General features: G+C 43.0%; 6 protein-coding genes across 6 annotated transcripts; 5 read left to right on the top strand and 1 right to left on the bottom strand.

The window, feature by feature from the left end:
* Positions 1-2,041: 2,041 nt before the first annotated feature.
* On the bottom strand, positions 2,042-3,290 carry BYT42DRAFT_595284 (uncharacterized protein; the record flags this gene model as incomplete). Its single annotated transcript, XM_051570835.1, has 4 exons — positions 2,042-2,448; positions 2,516-2,534; positions 2,634-2,824; positions 2,981-3,290. The coding sequence occupies 4 exons, from the start codon at positions 3,288-3,290 to the stop codon at positions 2,042-2,044; spliced, it is 927 nt and encodes a 308-aa protein (XP_051420145.1).
* A 2,887-nt stretch (positions 3,291-6,177) lies between these two features.
* BYT42DRAFT_595285 (glutamate decarboxylase) lies at positions 6,178-8,042 on the top strand (the record flags this gene model as incomplete). The annotated part of the gene is made up of 5 exons (XM_051570836.1): positions 6,178-6,415; positions 6,493-7,030; positions 7,100-7,253; positions 7,310-7,390; positions 7,458-8,042. 5 exons carry the CDS (start codon positions 6,178-6,180, stop codon positions 8,040-8,042), a joined length of 1,596 nt encoding a protein of 531 aa, XP_051420146.1.
* Positions 8,043-8,136: 94 nt separating this feature from the next.
* On the top strand, positions 8,137-9,801 carry BYT42DRAFT_93749 (uncharacterized protein). Its single transcript, XM_051572902.1, has 4 exons — positions 8,137-8,378; positions 8,445-8,990; positions 9,067-9,116; positions 9,183-9,801. The coding sequence occupies exons 1-4, from the start codon at positions 8,230-8,232 to the stop codon at positions 9,422-9,424; spliced, it is 987 nt and encodes a 328-aa protein (XP_051420147.1). The 5' UTR covers positions 8,137-8,229; the 3' UTR covers positions 9,425-9,801.
* A 1,476-nt stretch (positions 9,802-11,277) lies between these two features.
* BYT42DRAFT_647800 (uncharacterized protein) lies at positions 11,278-12,316 on the top strand (the record flags this gene model as incomplete). Its single annotated transcript, XM_051572718.1, has 4 exons — positions 11,278-11,398; positions 11,542-11,658; positions 11,731-11,855; positions 11,926-12,316. 4 exons carry the CDS (start codon positions 11,278-11,280, stop codon positions 12,097-12,099), a joined length of 537 nt encoding a protein of 178 aa, XP_051420148.1. The 3' UTR covers positions 12,100-12,316.
* Positions 12,317-13,546: 1,230 nt separating this feature from the next.
* BYT42DRAFT_582886 (ubiE/COQ5 methyltransferase family-domain-containing protein) lies at positions 13,547-14,946 on the top strand (the record flags this gene model as incomplete). The annotated part of the gene is made up of 5 exons (XM_051569733.1): positions 13,547-13,794; positions 13,867-14,016; positions 14,089-14,226; positions 14,305-14,509; positions 14,583-14,946. Coding segments are annotated over 5 exons (961 nt in total), but the record flags the coding sequence as incomplete, so codon positions are not given.
* Positions 14,947-15,938: 992 nt separating this feature from the next.
* On the top strand, positions 15,939-16,972 carry BYT42DRAFT_93951 (uncharacterized protein). Its single transcript, XM_051572903.1, has 4 exons — positions 15,939-16,005; positions 16,071-16,304; positions 16,373-16,490; positions 16,558-16,972. Exons 2-4 carry the CDS (start codon positions 16,257-16,259, stop codon positions 16,884-16,886), a joined length of 495 nt encoding a protein of 164 aa, XP_051420150.1. The 5' UTR covers positions 15,939-16,005; positions 16,071-16,256; the 3' UTR covers positions 16,887-16,972.
* The last annotated feature ends 374 nt before the right edge of the window (positions 16,973-17,346 follow it).

Here is a 17,346-nt window from a genome sequence, read left to right on the forward strand (position 1 = left end):
ATTATTTTGTCTCTGTCCAGCTGTTGCAACGAATAATGCAAGGCAGGTTTTTTAAGATCATGGGGGAACCCCATTTTTTTTTTCAGAATTAAAGATATGGACTGGCCATAGCTGAGCGATTGATATTTAATGGTAAGTTACTGTTTAGATTAGAATGACTTTTTGCGCATTGTGTATTACGGCGATGACCCTGTGTTAAGTTTGTGTGTAGTTTCCATAACAAGTAAAGCCGCAATTTGTCATGGCCGTTGCGGTGTAAGCGACATCAGTGGTGCCTTCGAGACTCAAATCGATACCTTCAACAGATGATAGTGGGGGGGGGGTAGTAGGGCCTGGAATGAAAGATCTGATCAAGCATAAATCTTATTGCCACGTTCCAAATATCCCATGACCCGTTGGTTATCTGATTCTGTTGCATATGCCAAAACAATGATGTAAGATGAGCCAGAGATAATATGCCCCGCACAGTTCGTTGGCAGCACATCTCGTCATCGGATACTTTACCAGCACCAATGATACATAGGTTGGCACTAATACGATACGCTACAATGTGGCACTCTGGTTTGCAGCGGCTACCTTTTTCATCTATTATTCAGCAGTTCAGCATCGCAGTTCCAGTATCTCTTTCTTCTTTAGGCATAAAGAAGCATCAAAAAGCAGCGTGTTACAGTCGCTCTCCCTTTCTCTTTGTTTCAAAATACGTTGGCCTACGACACGGGCCTGGCTTCTCGCTGGACAAAGCAGAAAAAGGAAGGAGAAAGAAGATGCAAGAGATTTTGATGTCCTAAATAAAAATAGTCTCCAGTTTAGGAACCAGGATGCGCCGAGGTCCATCAGCGGGGGAGTTACACAAGGCTGATCGTCACATTATATAGTTTGGTAATCAAACTCCGCGAGTCAGCCACCTAGGAAAAAAATTACCATGTCTGATATAGGAACCGGATCTTTACATTGTCAAGAGGCACAGCACCCAATATCATTCAAAATCTAATAACTCTTTGTTCTAGGCTTGTAAGATTCTACTTGCATGTGGTCGTGATATTATGCCACGGAGAACAGTCATCTTCAGTCATCAAAAAGGTTTGACCTACATTGTCCTCATTTCAAAAGCCGACAATGGTAATCAATGTAATGAAAACTAGGCTAATGACAAAGGATGCAAACGAACCAACTATTAGATTTTTGATAACAAACAAGGAAACAGTTGTAGAGCCAATGATGAGAATAGGATAAATTTATCCGGAAAAGCTGCTAAAAGACGACGAGACACCTTAAATAAAAAAGGGCATATCTGATTGTGTTGCAGAATGTAACTCCTTTTCATATAGGCGTATGTACTACAAAGACCTTTTTTGGTTTGGGCCGAAATGGGCCGAATTAGATTGACCTGATTTGCTTTGGTTTGCCTTTGTTTGTAATCCCTGGAACGTTGATCATCCGGTGCTTTGTACACCTTTTGATGACTTGGTTGAACTTGAGTGACAGTGAGAGTCAATCATCCGACATTTTGAATGTCACACGTTATTCTGCCATGAGAAAAAAAAAAAAGTGACGGAACTGCACGCCGCATGACGCGGTGGAATTATTTTTACGTTCCCTCCTATTCCACGATCTTTAGAGCGCATCGCCACATGTTCCCCGTTCCCTAATCCCGCTTTCACGTTGCTCATTCTCGCCCGAGTGTTTGATTTATAAGGGGGGAAAAAGTATTATTTGTATTGTAGCAGGAAATTAAAATCGAAATAAAGCGGTGTACTGTTTGTGAATAGGGAGGGCAACAGGAAAGCAAAAAAAGATCAAACGAGACAAAGCAAGAAAAAAGGCAGAGAGATACGACAGTATAAATAGCTGGAAAAAAGGGATTCTACATAATCTAAGAGAAAAAAAACGGGGATGAAAGGGTGAAAGAGTTGGGGGGCTTTTAGTTTAAAGAAGAATTACGTAACTACAAAAAAAAAGAGAAAAAGAAGAAACAAGAAAAAAAGCTACTGCCGTCCTGCGTGCATCCTTGGAATATGAAGTTTGGAGGGAGGGTGTCTTCCTATTGGGCTTTCTTTTTGGCCTTCAATTCGTCTTGAGCTTCAATGAGTTCGGCATCTCTGGCCTGCTTGGCCATGACTTTTTGATCGTTACGTAAGTTGGCGTCGTACTGTTCATCGGTGGGTTGACGATGAGAGTTACCCAGACGATCCCACAAAGTAAAGTACTGGCCGTAATTGTAGTTGAAGTATAAATGATGCACAGCGTGATGGGCGGTGGTGTTGATGATGTGCGAGTGCGAGATAAAGTTACCATCGTGGATCATGACGGTCCAGAAATTGACAAAGACGAACATGAACACATAGAGCCACTTGTGCATAGGCACCAAGTAGGCATACAGATGATAAGGAACCGACTGCATGTAACCATCCACTGGGTGGAACGCATGTGATGCAAAAGGAGAGGGAACTAAGACAATAAAAAAAGCGAGGGTAAGTTTCCAAATCGTTATCTGTCACCATTTTTCGTCACATACCAATCCATTTATGGTGAGGCTGCAAATCATCAAGACCAAAAACAAATAAAATCATAATAAATTAGTTGATGAAATGAGGCATTTTTCCTATATATTTTATCCTTCGTGCCATCCATACCTTGTGCAATCTCTTATAGAGTAGAGGGTGATGCAACCATCGATGAGCCCAGTAGATACCAAAGTCGGTAAAGAATAAAAAGGTGGGAACGCTTGCCACGAGATATAACCAACCCTTCAGATCCTGAGGCACGCCATCGTAAAGCATAGAATGACCATTGACTTCACCAACAAACCAAGGCACCGTCAACACTAAAGTAAAAAAAATTCCATAGAAACCAAACAAAAAGAGTTACACGATGAGACACAAATTTTAACACACGGCACCATGGATGTATATAACAGAATACACTTGTATCCCCTCTCCCCCCCTCTCCCCACCAACACCGTAACAACAACAACACATACATGAAAATCCAGGGATGGCGGAAACGGCACATTCGATTTCGAGACGCACTTGGTTCTTTAAAAATTTAGGGTGATCCATGGTTTCGTGATCAAATACAAAGTAGTAAGAGAAAGAGGCCATGGCTAGATAGAAGAACCAGCCGCCGAGGGTGACCATGATGAAGATGGACAGGGATTGACGTAGGACATTATCGCGTGTCCAGTTAATGGCGAATTCCGAAGTGGCATTGGCGGCCATGCTGGTTGGAATGAGCTTTGCATACAAAGCATCAAACACATGTTCATCCGCGTAGTGGAGAACTGAATCCATTTTTCTTCCGATTTGATAAAAAAGAAAAAGAAGACTTATAAAAGAATTTTGGGTTCTTCTTCTTTTTTAATTAGGTGAAAAGAGAGCGAGAAAAAAAAAAAAAAAAAGAAAAAAAAATCTCGCTTGTAATATTTTTGTATTCATCCTGAATTTGAATTGGACCTTAAATTTTTTTTTTTCACTCGGGACTTTCTGTCTAGCAATCCGGCACAGTGTTCTCAACTCCCCCTTTTTCAATCACACCACAAAAATCGAATCGCAACGTAACACAAAGTCCTTTCTGCATTCAATGTTTATCACCCTCTTTTCCTTTCCATGTTCCACACAACATTATCATGCATGTCAAAATCCTCCATTCAACATATAAAGAAACCGGCACCCACTCCATAGTTATGCCTCTGAAAGGGACTTGGTTGTTTCCTTGGTATTTTCTATAACGGTTTCAACGACGTGAAATCACCGCTTGGCATTCACGTGTCTTGGAGAGAAAAAAAAATTTGACCGGATGTACGCAAATGAGAATGGAAAATCCATGGCTTTTCTATCAACGATGATTATATCTCCAGGGACAGCGCGGGCAGCGGGGTCGAACCATAGCCAATGACAGTCAAGGGATTAGACCGATGAACATGGCCTGTTGCTCTCTCATCGCTGTGTGGTTGTGGGTCCAGACATACCCATGAGCGATTATCTTTTTTGTTTATCACCTTCTTTTTTTTTGTCACTGTTTCCTTATCGTGCATGAGCGTCACATCAAAGCACACACCATCGTCTTCATCGGAGAGTCAAAAATAATATCAAGGCGCCAAAAACGGTGCGCTTGCATGCAACAATGAATGTCGCGCGCGGAATATTTTTTTCCTTTGGCCTTGTGAAATTTCGGTGAAACCGATGCGACTTTTTTTTTTTTTTTATATATCGCTGTAAGCACGGTCCCCTTCCTGTTATTGAATATCATCGAATCATTCTCAATAAAAACACGATGATACAAAGCAGTTGACAAAGGACAACATGCTAGTGGCACTTTCCCAAATATATCAATAGCACTATACAGTACGTGATCTGGAATCCAAATCACTTATTGCTGCTATTGGTATCAAGACGCGCGATGAATGGCTTCCTCTACGGTAATTTTGCCGATAACCCCCATGATGCATGCCGTGAGCTGCTCATGATAAGCGAATATTCATCCGATCGATAACAAAGTATCCAAACGTTCATGGTTCATGGTTCATTGGACAGTCGTACAGATCAACCGTGGCAATATTCATCCGCCGGTGAAACTCCGTACCTCCCCGCATACCACATATGCTATTAGTTCCACATATCAATCTAGTTATCCCAACTCCATCAAACTTTTTTAGTCTATGCGATGCTAAAACTATCAAGCGTTCATAATAAAAAAAAAATAGGGTGGATGAAACTGAGTTGCGTTTCGATTCCTTGCAAGATAACGCCCTTGATATGTGGTACTTGCCAAATACTGTACCGCCACCAATTTCTAAATGGGGTCTCCCTTTTGGAATTCCATCATGCTGCAAAGTTATATTGTATACTTGCTGATCCCAATCACAATCATAGTCAGTAGATGTTATATGATCAGACAGTATGTATGAATTTACTCTAAAAAGCCCTGCAAGCAAAAGAATCATTCCATCAGACAAAAAGTCACCCTCCAGTGATCCTGCTTCCTTGGGAAGTATCGACGATCAAAAATTAATATTTCCAACAGAATTATCATGAAACGAAGTGAGCAACTTGGCCTTGCACTATCAAACCGGTACACCAAATCTTTCAAGTCGTCCGTTTTGAAAGCAGTCCACAGCAACCGGTCGACAGCTAAAGTAGATACGTATCTCCACTGTGAAAGAGATGGTCGAGCTTGTAAGTATAAGCCACATAGACTGTAATAGTAGATCAAATATATCAGTAAGCAGGATGATGATGATGCAAAAAACAATGGTATATGGTAAGCTTATATGAGTGATACAGTGTATATGTCATTGGCGCTCATTGTAATTAGTGCACAGCAAGCAAACATTTACCATGATGATGATGATGCATTGCGTCAAAAAAAAAGAAACAAAGCTGCACGGCCAATGCCAGGGTTAAACTTTTCCCGATAATCACCGCAAGAAAATTAATTATTCACGCACTTGATTAGATCTCTTGAAACAAACAAACAAACAAACAAGTAATGATTCAGTCATCGTTGTACCAAAAAAAAAAGGTATGATGACAAGCTCCAATCCACTCTCTTAAGTTCTTTATCCATCTGTTCTAATCTTTTAGAGATACGTGACCGAGTTTCAATATAGAAAATAATACAGAGGCTGCAGTGTTATCTTGGTTCAGATATCTTGGCGAAACAAACGCCCTTTACATATTCTAAAGAAACTATTCTATCTTTGCCATGATGTTTATCCTACAAGTGTTGGTACACGATTGCCTATTCGTTTGATTATATTTCAATACAGCGATTCGCGTTCATCCAATTCGCACATCAACCACGAAGCGGGTAAAACAGTGTCGCGTGATTCAAAAAGAAAACGCGAAAGAGAGGACTTTTCTAACGCTATAGGATATGAGTCATGGTTGGGAAAAAAAAACAAGACGCCAGTAGGTTCATAGTAACCTGGGCCAGAACACTTTTTGCATTGCCATCTTTTCATTCAGGAACTCAATTTACGCTGCGGAATCCGCAAATGTCAAGTCACAGTGGGTTGGGATACGTCATGATGATAGCATCCGTCTGTCATTTTGCAGCATGGGGAAAAATAATGAAAGGCTTTAAGAGGCAATAAGCGACCGCTGAATGGCTTGGCAGAATTCAAACACTTTTGTTCTTTGTCTTTATCCTTTTTAATTTTACTTTTTTGAATCCATCATGTTGATCAAGCATTTCAACGAAGACGAAGCGTCGCGTATCTTGAAACAAACACCTACCGGTCGGTTTTTCGATGACAGCGGTCCCAGCACCTTGGCTTACAGTTCTCGATACGCAACCGGCGATGTGCCCAAATTCAAAATTCCAAAAGAGTCGGCCGAGCCTCGCGTAGCCTATCAACTCATTCACGATGAACTCAAATTGGACGGTCAACCAAGCCAAAACTGTGCCAGTTTCGGTAAGCTTGATAAAGAAAACCAAGTAAAAAAGAGACTTGTTGATTCACTCAACGTTTTTACGTCGATGAATTTTCAGTGCATACTTGGATGGAACCTGAGGCTAAAGAATTGATCATGGAGAATATTGCGAAAAATTTGTCTGATCAGGATGAGTATCCGGCCACCATGGAATTGGTCAAACGGTGTATTTCCATGATCGGCAATCTTTGGAACGCCGATTCGGCCATCGGTACCGCTACCGTTGGCTCCTCCGAAGCTGTCATGCTTGGTGGATTGGCCATGAAGAAACGCTGGCAAGCCAGACAACGTGAGCAAGGCAAAGACACCACACGACCTAATGTCATCATGGGCAATAATGCCCAAGTCGCACTCGAAAAATTCGCTCGCTATTTCGACGTGGAATGTCGACTCGTGCCCGTGTCAAAGAAGGGTCACTTTGTCTTGGATATCGATAAAGCCATGGAAATGGTCGACGAAAATACCATTGGTATCTTTGTCATCCTTGGCTCCACTTACACCGGTCACTTTGAAGATGTTGGACGACTGTCACAACTCCTCGATGAATATCAAGACAAGACCGGTATCAATATTCCTATTCATGTGGATGCAGCAAGGTAAAGAGAGAAGGGATAAAAAAAAATGTGGTCAACACTGGTGGCTCAAACCCTGTGCGCGTTTTGTAGTGCTGGCTTTGTTGCGCCATTTGCATTTCCTGAATTAAAGTGGGATTTCCGATTACCGCGCGTCGTTTCTATCAATGCATCAGGACACAAGTACGGTATGACGTATGCCGGTAGCGGCTGGATTTTATGGCGAGACGAATCATACCTACCCAAGGTGAGTAAGCCAAGCAAAAGATTCCAGAGGGATCGTCAGCTGATAATTCCGGTTAGGAACTCATTTTCGAACTGCACTATTTGGGTGGCACCGAAAAGACATTCAACCTCAACTTTTCACGTCCCGCGTGTTTTGCGGTAAGTCCCACTACTTTGACAATGATTGGTCGCGGTTATGCTTAGTCATGATTCCCACTTGTTACAGATCGCCCAATACTACAATTTCCTGCGCCTTGGGATGGACGGTTACACCAAGATCATTGAAAACGATCTCACCAATGCGCGATTACTGTCTGTCGCCTTGGAAGCCACCGACTACTTTGACATGGTATCGGATGTGCATCGTCCCGAAGGTATCTTTGGATGGGAACACCGCAGTTCGTTTGAAGATATCAAGAAACGCGCCAACAAAAAGGAACGCACAAAGTACAATCCATCATTGCCAGTCGTCTCGTTTAAACTCACGGACGAATTCAAGAAGAAGCATCCGCACGTCAAACAAAATGCAATTAGCACACTTTTACGTACCAGAGGCTGGATCATTCCTAACTATCCATTACCGCCGGACGAAGAAGAAACGGAGATTTTACGTATTGTTGTCCGCGAATCCATTTCACGCGACATGATTGATAAGCTCGTGGAGGAAATCGTGGAGATGACTGAACGTCTCAAGAACGTCGAACATGCCATCGATGCAAGAATCTGTGGTTCAGAAGAAGATAACAAAAAGGACAAGAATATGGAAAACAACGAGCACCTGTCACCATCCACCTATGCAAGACCTTGCTAAACACCATAAGCGGTGATTCAAAAATAAACAGACATCCCCACCGCTTTCAATTTGTTCTCATGTTTCCAACATCGGCTCAAAATTTAGCAATAAAATAAAAGTGGGCACCCGATCCGCGGGCCCTTTGTAGCTTGCCTTAGTTTTTTTTTCAGCTTATCGTCGTTGCTGTTTTTAAGCTCTTGGAACCATGGCTTCTCTTAGTGCCATTCATATTTTTCCTGTAAAGTCATGCCACTACGTGCAAGTCGAGGAATGCAAAGTGCATCATTTAGGATTGGAAAATGATCGTCGATTCATGCTCATTGACGAACGAACCGGTCGCTTCATCAGTCAAAGGTGAATAAACAGTAATACATACATCCATCTATATTTAAACGAGAGTCACTGATGGCTTGGTTAAAGAAAATATTCTTCGATGATTTTGTTGCGCCCTGTTATTGATCTGGACAAAGAAACGTTGTCCTTGACCTCGGACCGTCAAGCCCCACTTGTTTTACCTCTGCATCCAGACACGAGCGCTTTGCAGAAACGATCGGCGCAACTGTGGAAGAATACCCTCACCGTGTTTGATCTCGGTGACGAAGCAGCGGCATGGTTGAGTGAGTTTTTCCAACTTCACCGAGATCACGATATTCAAAACAGCCACAACCCGGACGATCCGGTGAAGGACAACGACAGTCTGGTGAAAGCTCGTTTGGTGTATGCCGAAGATCCAAAGAAAGGCGTTTACCAAAATCCGGCCCATGTGAAACTGCCTGGCGTCCACTCGCCTTTTACGGACTGGTCGCCTATCTCGTTTGGATGCGAGGCGAGCCTGGACGCGATGAATACCGACCTTGTGAATCAAGGGATCAGTCAAGGCGCTAAAATTCCACTCATTCGATTTCGCAACAACATTTCGATTTCAGGCACCACTCCTTGGGAAGAAGAAAATTGGCTGGTGGTAAAGTAAGTCACCGACCGACTACACAGCGATAGCTGGTGGCACGAAAAAGACTAATGCGTTTTTTGGCGTAATGTGAAGGATCGGGGAGGTCACATTTTACGTTATACGACCTATTGCTCGGTGCACAGGTGGGTAGTTTTTGGAGTTGGATTGATCCACATAAATACTTGCTCACTGTTTGTCTGTATGACCAGTGCCGGGAGTTGATCAGGATACGGGCATAAAAGATAGCTGGGGTGGTCCCACGCCTTATCTTGTTAAACACCGTCAATTTGCTGAAAAGCCCAATGAAGGCCGATTTTGCGTGGATGTGGTGCCACTCACCAGCGGTACAATTCATGTAGGCGATAAAGTCCAAGTCTTGGAAAGGATTCCCACAGAATACCAACAACAACCAGTCAAGGCCGATCAACCCAATGTCCCCGCCAGAAGATAATAATAAAACGAAAATGAAAAAAATGAACCCTTTGAGCAGATCCGCAGCGAAATATACATTCCTTGATATATTTGAAAGCTATCACTATTAGTACATAGGAAATTTTGCGCTTGGTAAAACAGGCATCCTATATTTGTCAGGCAACTCATACGTTTTGAAAGTATTTTCTCATTCATCATTGTGTGCATGTTTGTGTGTGTGTTTTAAAGCAATCGCGGACAACCTCTGGTTAGAAGAGCGCATTATCGGGTTTTGTTTGTGGCATCGCATCGCAAGTCTTTCGACTTACGATTCACAAACCAAGAAAAAAGGAAGATACTGCTACTAGCCAGACGGTTCTGATGAAAACTACAATTAACAAGTCTGCAAAAATCGCTTATTAACAATGGCGTAATCGGAAAGCGAAAAAAGTAACATGTGTCAAATGTGATGTAGTTTAAAGTGAGAGCTATAAATAGTACAAAGACAAGACACAGCTATCTATACGATACTACGGAAGACCAAAGCAGGCGGCGACTTGAGCAAAGGATATTTCTTGCATCCAATAGCGAGGCGGAACCAGAGGGGAAGCAGCAAGCAGCGGGCGACAACGTTGATGACAAGCGGTGACAGAAAGAAAGGCAAAAAGAGATAAAGAGGAAAAAAAAATAACTTACCAAAACAAAAAAGTTAGGGTGGCCCATGAAAGGCCGAAGTCCTCAGGAAGCAAAAAGCTCAGGAGGTCAACAGCCAATTCTCAGGAAGAAAAAGAGTTCAGGAAGTCCAACTCAAAACCAATAAGTGCACCTGAGGAGCCAAAGGGTCGGAAAAAGGTCTTGACGTCTTCTTTCTTGAGTCTTGAATCTTTCTTCTTTCTTCTTTTTTCTTGCTTGAGTTTTGATGTCTTCTTTCTTCTTGCTGGAGCCTTGAGCCTGGCAGTGAATCTACTGTAGAGGGATAAGAAACAGAGGGCCAATTAATGTTCTGCAACCTTGGTAACAAAAAACTATTGTCGTAAAGGTTGACATCAGTCATCAACGCATCCCCCTGCTGCGCACTTTAGGCTGAATAAAAGAGAAGGTGAGAAAAGAGGAAAAGAGAAGAAAGGGGAAAAAATGATTGGACTGCTTTCATGAAATGTAAACAGAAAACAACAAAACAAGTTTTTTCTGCACGTCACAGGCAAAGTCACTTTGCCTTTTGATTTTCCATCATTGTGCACATGCTTGAAATAATTATGCTTGAAAAAAAGTAAGGGAGAACAAGAAGCCTCTCTTAATCACCATGGACGTTCCTGATGTACACTCGTATCAATGCGTGGTTATTTTCAGATTCAGATGGTCGGAACACTCATCGTCGGGTTCATATTTCGGTCATACGATTGAATATGTTTCGCCTTCACATGAATTACGTTCGGTTTTGACAGCAGAAGATCTGAACAACCCTGTCCTCAGTCATCATATACAGTCATTTAAAGTCTTTGCACAGCAATTATTGACTGGTTATATGAAGTTGATGAGTTTCCCTGTTCGTATCGTGGTAACTGGCAGCTGATTGTATCACCGCCTGGAAATGAGGTGATACGGACATTTGCCTGTGCACTCCGATCACTTTGGATTCATGCAGAGGGCGGGTTGGCACACTTCGAAAGAAATATGCACAATAAGCCTGCTGTCAAAGAAGTGGAGGGACAATAAAAGTCTGACACAGTTGACGATGGCGGTGCTGCCTATGTCAAGCCACCATGAATCGCGGCCACAAATCAAAACAGAAAAAAAAATTCTGCGTCCATTTTTTCCCCCCAACGTTGACCAGCAAGGGCCTGAAGGTTTGACGATGAAATGAACGGTCGGCTTCAAATGGAGTGATCACTCATGAACAACGTCTTTTTAACGTTATTCGACGGTTTTCAAACGGAGAAACTACGATGCGAAACAAGCCCAACAAGAAACTTGCAAACACGACGGCCCTCCACGCCGGCACTACAAATCTACGGTACCTGAACACCTGTTGGTGAGACCTGGATATGGGTATGCTTCGTTGACTGGAGTCAGAGTCATGGCTGCCCAGAAGACGTCCCCTGTTCAGCTGAATATTCGGCGACACACACGATGTGGGTCTTCGGTACTTCAACCCAGTCTGGAGCCCTAAGCTGGGGTACGCTTCGTTGATAGGAGGAAAATCAAGGTTACCTAAAACACAGCGGCCGCCTGAACGCTACCCGCCTCTCAAGATTGGCGAAAGTGAGCCTAAAGGTAAGCTCTATTTTGCAGACATGGTCACTTTGTTACTATTTCCCTTTGCTGAATTTGAATGTCCTGTAATAGGTAAGCACTCAGCCACGCGAGTAACCGATGGGAGCATGGGAGTTGGTAAGGAAGGTTACCAAGGATTCCGAGATCCACGTGTCAGAAGCAGCGGGACCAATCTTCGGCCGGCGCACCTCTTGCTGGTCAACTAAAGAAAGGTCAGTAATATTTGGGAACGGTTTGGCTACTGATCATTTGGGAGTCCCTTTGTAGGTCAGTTTCGGTGTCGTCTTTGGTGGTGTTGAGCAGAGCAGAGAAGAACAGGGCAGAGCAGAGCAGAGCAGAGCAGAGCAGAGCAGAGCAGAGCAGAGCAGAGCAGAGCAGAGCAGATCCAATCCTCATCCTCCTTCTCCTATGGTGCGGTGTCGACTGGCTGGTTGTCCGTAGTTTCCTTGCTGTAGAAATAGTGTTCCTTTGTTTCAATGATGTAAATTATTCTTTATAGATGTGGTCGCAGTCTTTTCCTCTCCAGCTTTTTTTCCCACTGGGTTTCTTAAGAGGTTTTTACCGGCGCGACCATCTCCTTTCTTGGTGTTTTTTTCTTTTTATTTCCAAGATAAAAAAAATCTTTTATAGTACTGGTCTGGCAGTACTTATGCTTCCACAATCATGTTCGGGTGTGCATACACCGTCGTAGTTTTTCTTTGAAGGTTATGACATTGAATAAGAGATTGCGTTCACGAATAATTACAAATAACCGACGATTATGATCTGATGCTTTTTACAGACGCTCCGCTCTTTCCATCCATCATAAATGCACTGAGCGGAGAAGCAAGCTCATTTTCAAGCGAAGATGATTTACCAATCTGCAAATGGGTCAATTCATGCGAACAATACGTACACCACAACGAGCTGTGTGTCCTGATAGCTTTCAGTGCATATCTTTCTTCAAATTCCAATGAAGTCGTGCTGCAGAGACGAAAACTGATATTGGTAGTCTAAGCCTTGTTTCAATGGATGTGCTTCGTTTGGGCATTGGGAAATATTATAAAAGGCAGGTAAACATTCATGATCTTACTTTTCTTTGTTTGTAGAAAACTTCGAAACCGCGGATCAACCTCTGCGTTGAAATATCGCATTATCGGATTTCGTTTGCGGCATCACAAACTTTCAGCACACAGGTACACGCAATAAATGCGAAAAACAAATACTTGCTTTCAAAACGTACAAAGTGTATAGTATTTTTTTGATCAAACTACAAGTAAAGTCTGTTGAAATATTCTGCCGTTACTGAAATTTAAAACTAAACTGGTAGTTGAAAAGTTTTTTGTTAGTGATCTAGATGCAGGATATTGAGTTGGAAGAGTGAAATTATTCAGAATGATCCAAAAGATTGGCTGGACCGTGTCTCCACCAGTACGTGCATTTCTTTCAGACTAGGATTATATACAGTCTACGTTTCTGCAACAGTCACGACTGCAACCAGCGATCCAAAACCACGAGTCAACCATTATCGTTCTATCAATGCCGAAGCTATGGCTCAGAAAGGCGCAAAATAGATAACAGCGCGTGACCATGACTGAAAACTATGCCCTTCGATGTCGTCCTCACCGATATCAAAGTCCTCAGCTATGCTTTCAAAGACATGTCCGACTAAATGTTGATTTGGCGATCACCGTCTTTAAGTAGGCATTCTCTATACTTTGACACTATATTGATTCACGCATTCGTTTCATCGTAAGGACTTATCCAGGTACTATGCTTTGATATTGGTTTGTCGTTGTAAATGTACCAAGTTATGAATAGCACCAACTGGATCGTTGGAGTCTGGCTTGAAAGCGAGGCTTAAACATCTAACGGCCGTTCCAAAAAAGAAAAAAAAGCCCAGCTGCCCAATGAACAAACAGTCCTCCTTGCAAGAATTTTGGCCATTGTTCGGGAAAATACTCTTTTCAACCATGTCTCGAAATTTACTGACTCGTTGTCACCTCCTTCCCAGAGTTTCCTTGCCGTCGACTCTGCGGAAAGCAGCCTTTTCTACCTCATTAAAATCCGCCCACCAATCTACCGAGTCGCCTAATAATCCAAAGATCACTCACTTTGGTTATCGCGATGTCGCCGAGGAAGAAAAAGAATCGTTGGGTAAAATTAAAAAAGGCAATGCAATTACACGACGGCAAGACTGATTGATAAGTCCATTTTGCGCCTGAACAGTGCATCAAGTGTTTGCCAATGTGGCTGGAAAATACGACGTAATGAACGATGCCATGAGTATGGGTATTCACCGTGTATGGAAGGACCACTTTATTCGTACCATGGCACCGGGCCCAGGAACCAAGTTATTGGACGTGGCCGGAGGGACAGGTACAATGGCGTGAGGCCAAAACGCACAAAAATTGCATGTTTATCAAAAAGCTTATCCGATGCCACTTGCAGGCGATATTGCGCTCCGATTTTTGGATTACTGCAGAAATGTGCATCGCGACGGGACGGCCAATGTGACGATGGTGGATATCAACCCGCACATGTTGGAAGAAGGCAAAAAGCGGTTTGCCACGACGCCGTATGCACATAGTAAGCTTTAGAAAAGAAAAAAGGACGCTACCGTTGAATGGCATTTCACTGAGGATGGGATGGAATTTTTTCATTAAGCGAACCAAGCCAACTTCTTGGTCCAGAACGCTGAGCATCTTGTGGACATTCCTGACGAGTCGTTTGATGTATATACAATTGCATTTGGTATCCGTAACTGTACGCATGTGGATAGAGTAGTCAAGGAAGCATATCGCGTACTGAAACCCGGCGGACGATTCATGTGCTTGGAATTCAGCAAGGTCGATAACCCGGTGATTGGCAAGTGAGTGAATTCAGTTTGCCATCGATGTCACGGAAGTTTTTGTGGATATTTATTGTCTTTTGTGATATGTCAGACTGTATGATATCTACTCGTTTGATGTCATTCCTGCTTTGGGTCAGATCATTGCCAGTGATCGTGATTCGTACCAATATTTAGTCGAAAGTATCCGCAAGTTCTACCCCCAGGAAGAATTCGCGCAAATCATTCGTGACGCCGGATTTACCACCATCGGGAAGAGTTACGAGGACTTGACCTTTGGCGTTGCCGCCATCCACAGCGGATTCAAAATGTAGAATTACTTTTCTCTTTTTATTACACCCCATGTTCTCTCTCTCTCGCTCTACCTCTCTCTTACTGTAGACTTGTTTATTTTAATACTCTCCCATCTTCATACATGCATTAGGCCACTAGCATATATATATAAAAAAAAGAACCAATGTATTTCATCAAAATCTTGCTTTATTTTATTGGAGGGTGGTAAGAACATTATGGAATGAGGGCGTGTCAACGCGTCCCGCCCTCGCGTGGTCGATATGTGACTTGTTTATCGCGCGAGATCTTTGGATCTCCGCAACGCGTGCATGAAGTGGTTCCTTGTTCCCTGTTGCTGACATGTCTTTCTTCACTCAATGACCCACTATTTCTCAAAAGCCATCTTGCCAACATGGGTGACAAGGGATGAAGGGCGTTTATTTACTCTAACCGAGAACCCGCACACGTTTGTCCTGAGACAGGTGAGTCACTCCACCGTCTTTTACCCGTTACGGCTACTTACAACTGATGCTTGGGTGTCTTCATTTCACTAGACGTACTCCATGCGCCATGAAGAAGAGAATATTGACATGTTATTTTTGGAATTAACTGACGGACATTACTGGATCCCGGCCATGACCAGTTTTAGACGCATGCAGCAAATCTTGGGGTAGAAAGAACGCAGTGACTATTTTTTTGTCCTACGACGTGCCGCAGTTTAACGTTGGATTGCATAGTTGTCAAGATGTGGAAGGCAGTTTGAGTGATTTATACGGTGCCATGATATCCGTGGAAAAAACTATGCTGGGAGTATATCACCGAGGGGAAGTTTTGGCGCCTGCGATTTACATTGCCCAGTTCAAAATACAAGATTTCAAAGCGACTCTGCCATTCCACGATATTCAGGATATCTACACGCATCCGCGGGTCAAAACATGGTTAACAGAACTCCAACGTTCACTCCCGTAAGATTTTATTATTGTTGTGGCTCTATCAATATTCATGTCACTCACTGACAACTTTCTGTTTTTTTTACCTTTCAGCGATTTTTCAGCGATATTCGCAGGTGCCAAACCTCCAGGTAAAAAAACCTTAGCGGATCAGCGACGGATGACCTTTGGGAACTCATCAAAATATGTGTCTCGGTTTCAGAACTACGTACAGTGATAAGTGAATACGAAAAAGTGCTGGAAATATTTGAGTGGACCGCTTACGAGTACTACGGACCGGTGCCGCCGTCAGAGGTAAATTTTGGCTGATGGAGCAGTTCACGGCAGTGTATGATCTAATATGATGTCGATATTCAAAGGAACCGCCGCCACCCTTCAAGGACGTAAAAGAGGAGAAGAAACCAAGCTTGCTCAATACCGAAACCCCTGCGGATCGACCTGTGGCAAGTCGGTCGAAACAACTGCGGAAAAAACGAACCGTCTCTGGGAATCCTACAGACAGCGCGAGTCAACAGGAATCTAGTTTATCGGAATCTGCACACATCATGCAAAAGGATGTGAACCCTGCACCTGTCCTTGTAAAAGAAGAAAGGGTAAGTGAGATCTTCTGTCGGGGAAAACAAAAAAAAAAAGAGAGTGATTGTTTATTTGCTGGAGATAGCAGACTATGTATGCACCGTTAACGCAAGACGAGGTGATGGCAATTTTTCGTGCGCCATTGACCAATGCAACCTGTGTCATTTCATTGGATCAAGCGATTTTGCTGGACCCAGACGAGTGTAAGTGTGAAGCATATCAATACAACACAGGCCATAGCTGCTGCTGATACGATGGATTTTCGGTTAGATAAGGGCACGGCAGTAGCTGGCCATCCAAGCCCCAGTGCGCCAGACATGGCTGTACCCGTAGCAATGGAATCCCCTGGCTCGATACCTATGCGTCCTTCCTCTGAGGTTGGCAGAGGAGCTGAGATGACGATGGACTCCCTGAAAGGAGAAAGTGAACTCGAGGTCGTCAAGCATCGTCTCCTATCAAACCTGGAAACTCAGTCGTCGTTGAAACGACATGCAAGACTGGATCGGTTTCGTAAAGCCCAGTTTTTCTGTGCTTTGGGCGATTTACGGATTCATGATTCCACGTCATACCATGATCCTTCCTCTTCCATGTCATCCTAAACTATATACATATATACCTCGATGAACCTCTCCTGCCATTCCGCTACCTTTTTTTTTTTTTTTTTACTATTCTGTCTTTTTGCCCTTTTTCTTCCATTTTTTCATTCATGTCTCGGCCGATCGTTTATTTAGAAGGATCTCCTTGGCCTCCTAATCTGTAAATACGAAATAAATGCGCTATTCTATCATATTCTGTACACTCATGCCTGCCAAAGGAGAATTTTGTCTTTTTTTCTTATATATGCTTGGCTGTTCACACGAGGGCCTCCTTAAATCCGTGCCATGGAGTCATGTAATGCATTTTAACCACCCTAGTCGACTAGTCTCTCCTTCAAACATTTTGCGGTTGGAATAATTGACGGAATAATGATAATAGTTAATAAAAAAAGAAAGATAAACAACGTTTTGAATAAAATAAGGCATTGCGGCATTACTTATAAGAAAAAAAAAGAAGTTAGGA

This window comes from Radiomyces spectabilis (genome assembly GCF_025331425.1).
Source record: "Radiomyces spectabilis strain NRRL 2753 chromosome Unknown BYT42scaffold_12, whole genome shotgun sequence".
Lineage (NCBI taxonomy): Eukaryota > Fungi > Mucoromycota > Mucoromycetes > Mucorales > Radiomycetaceae > Radiomyces > Radiomyces spectabilis.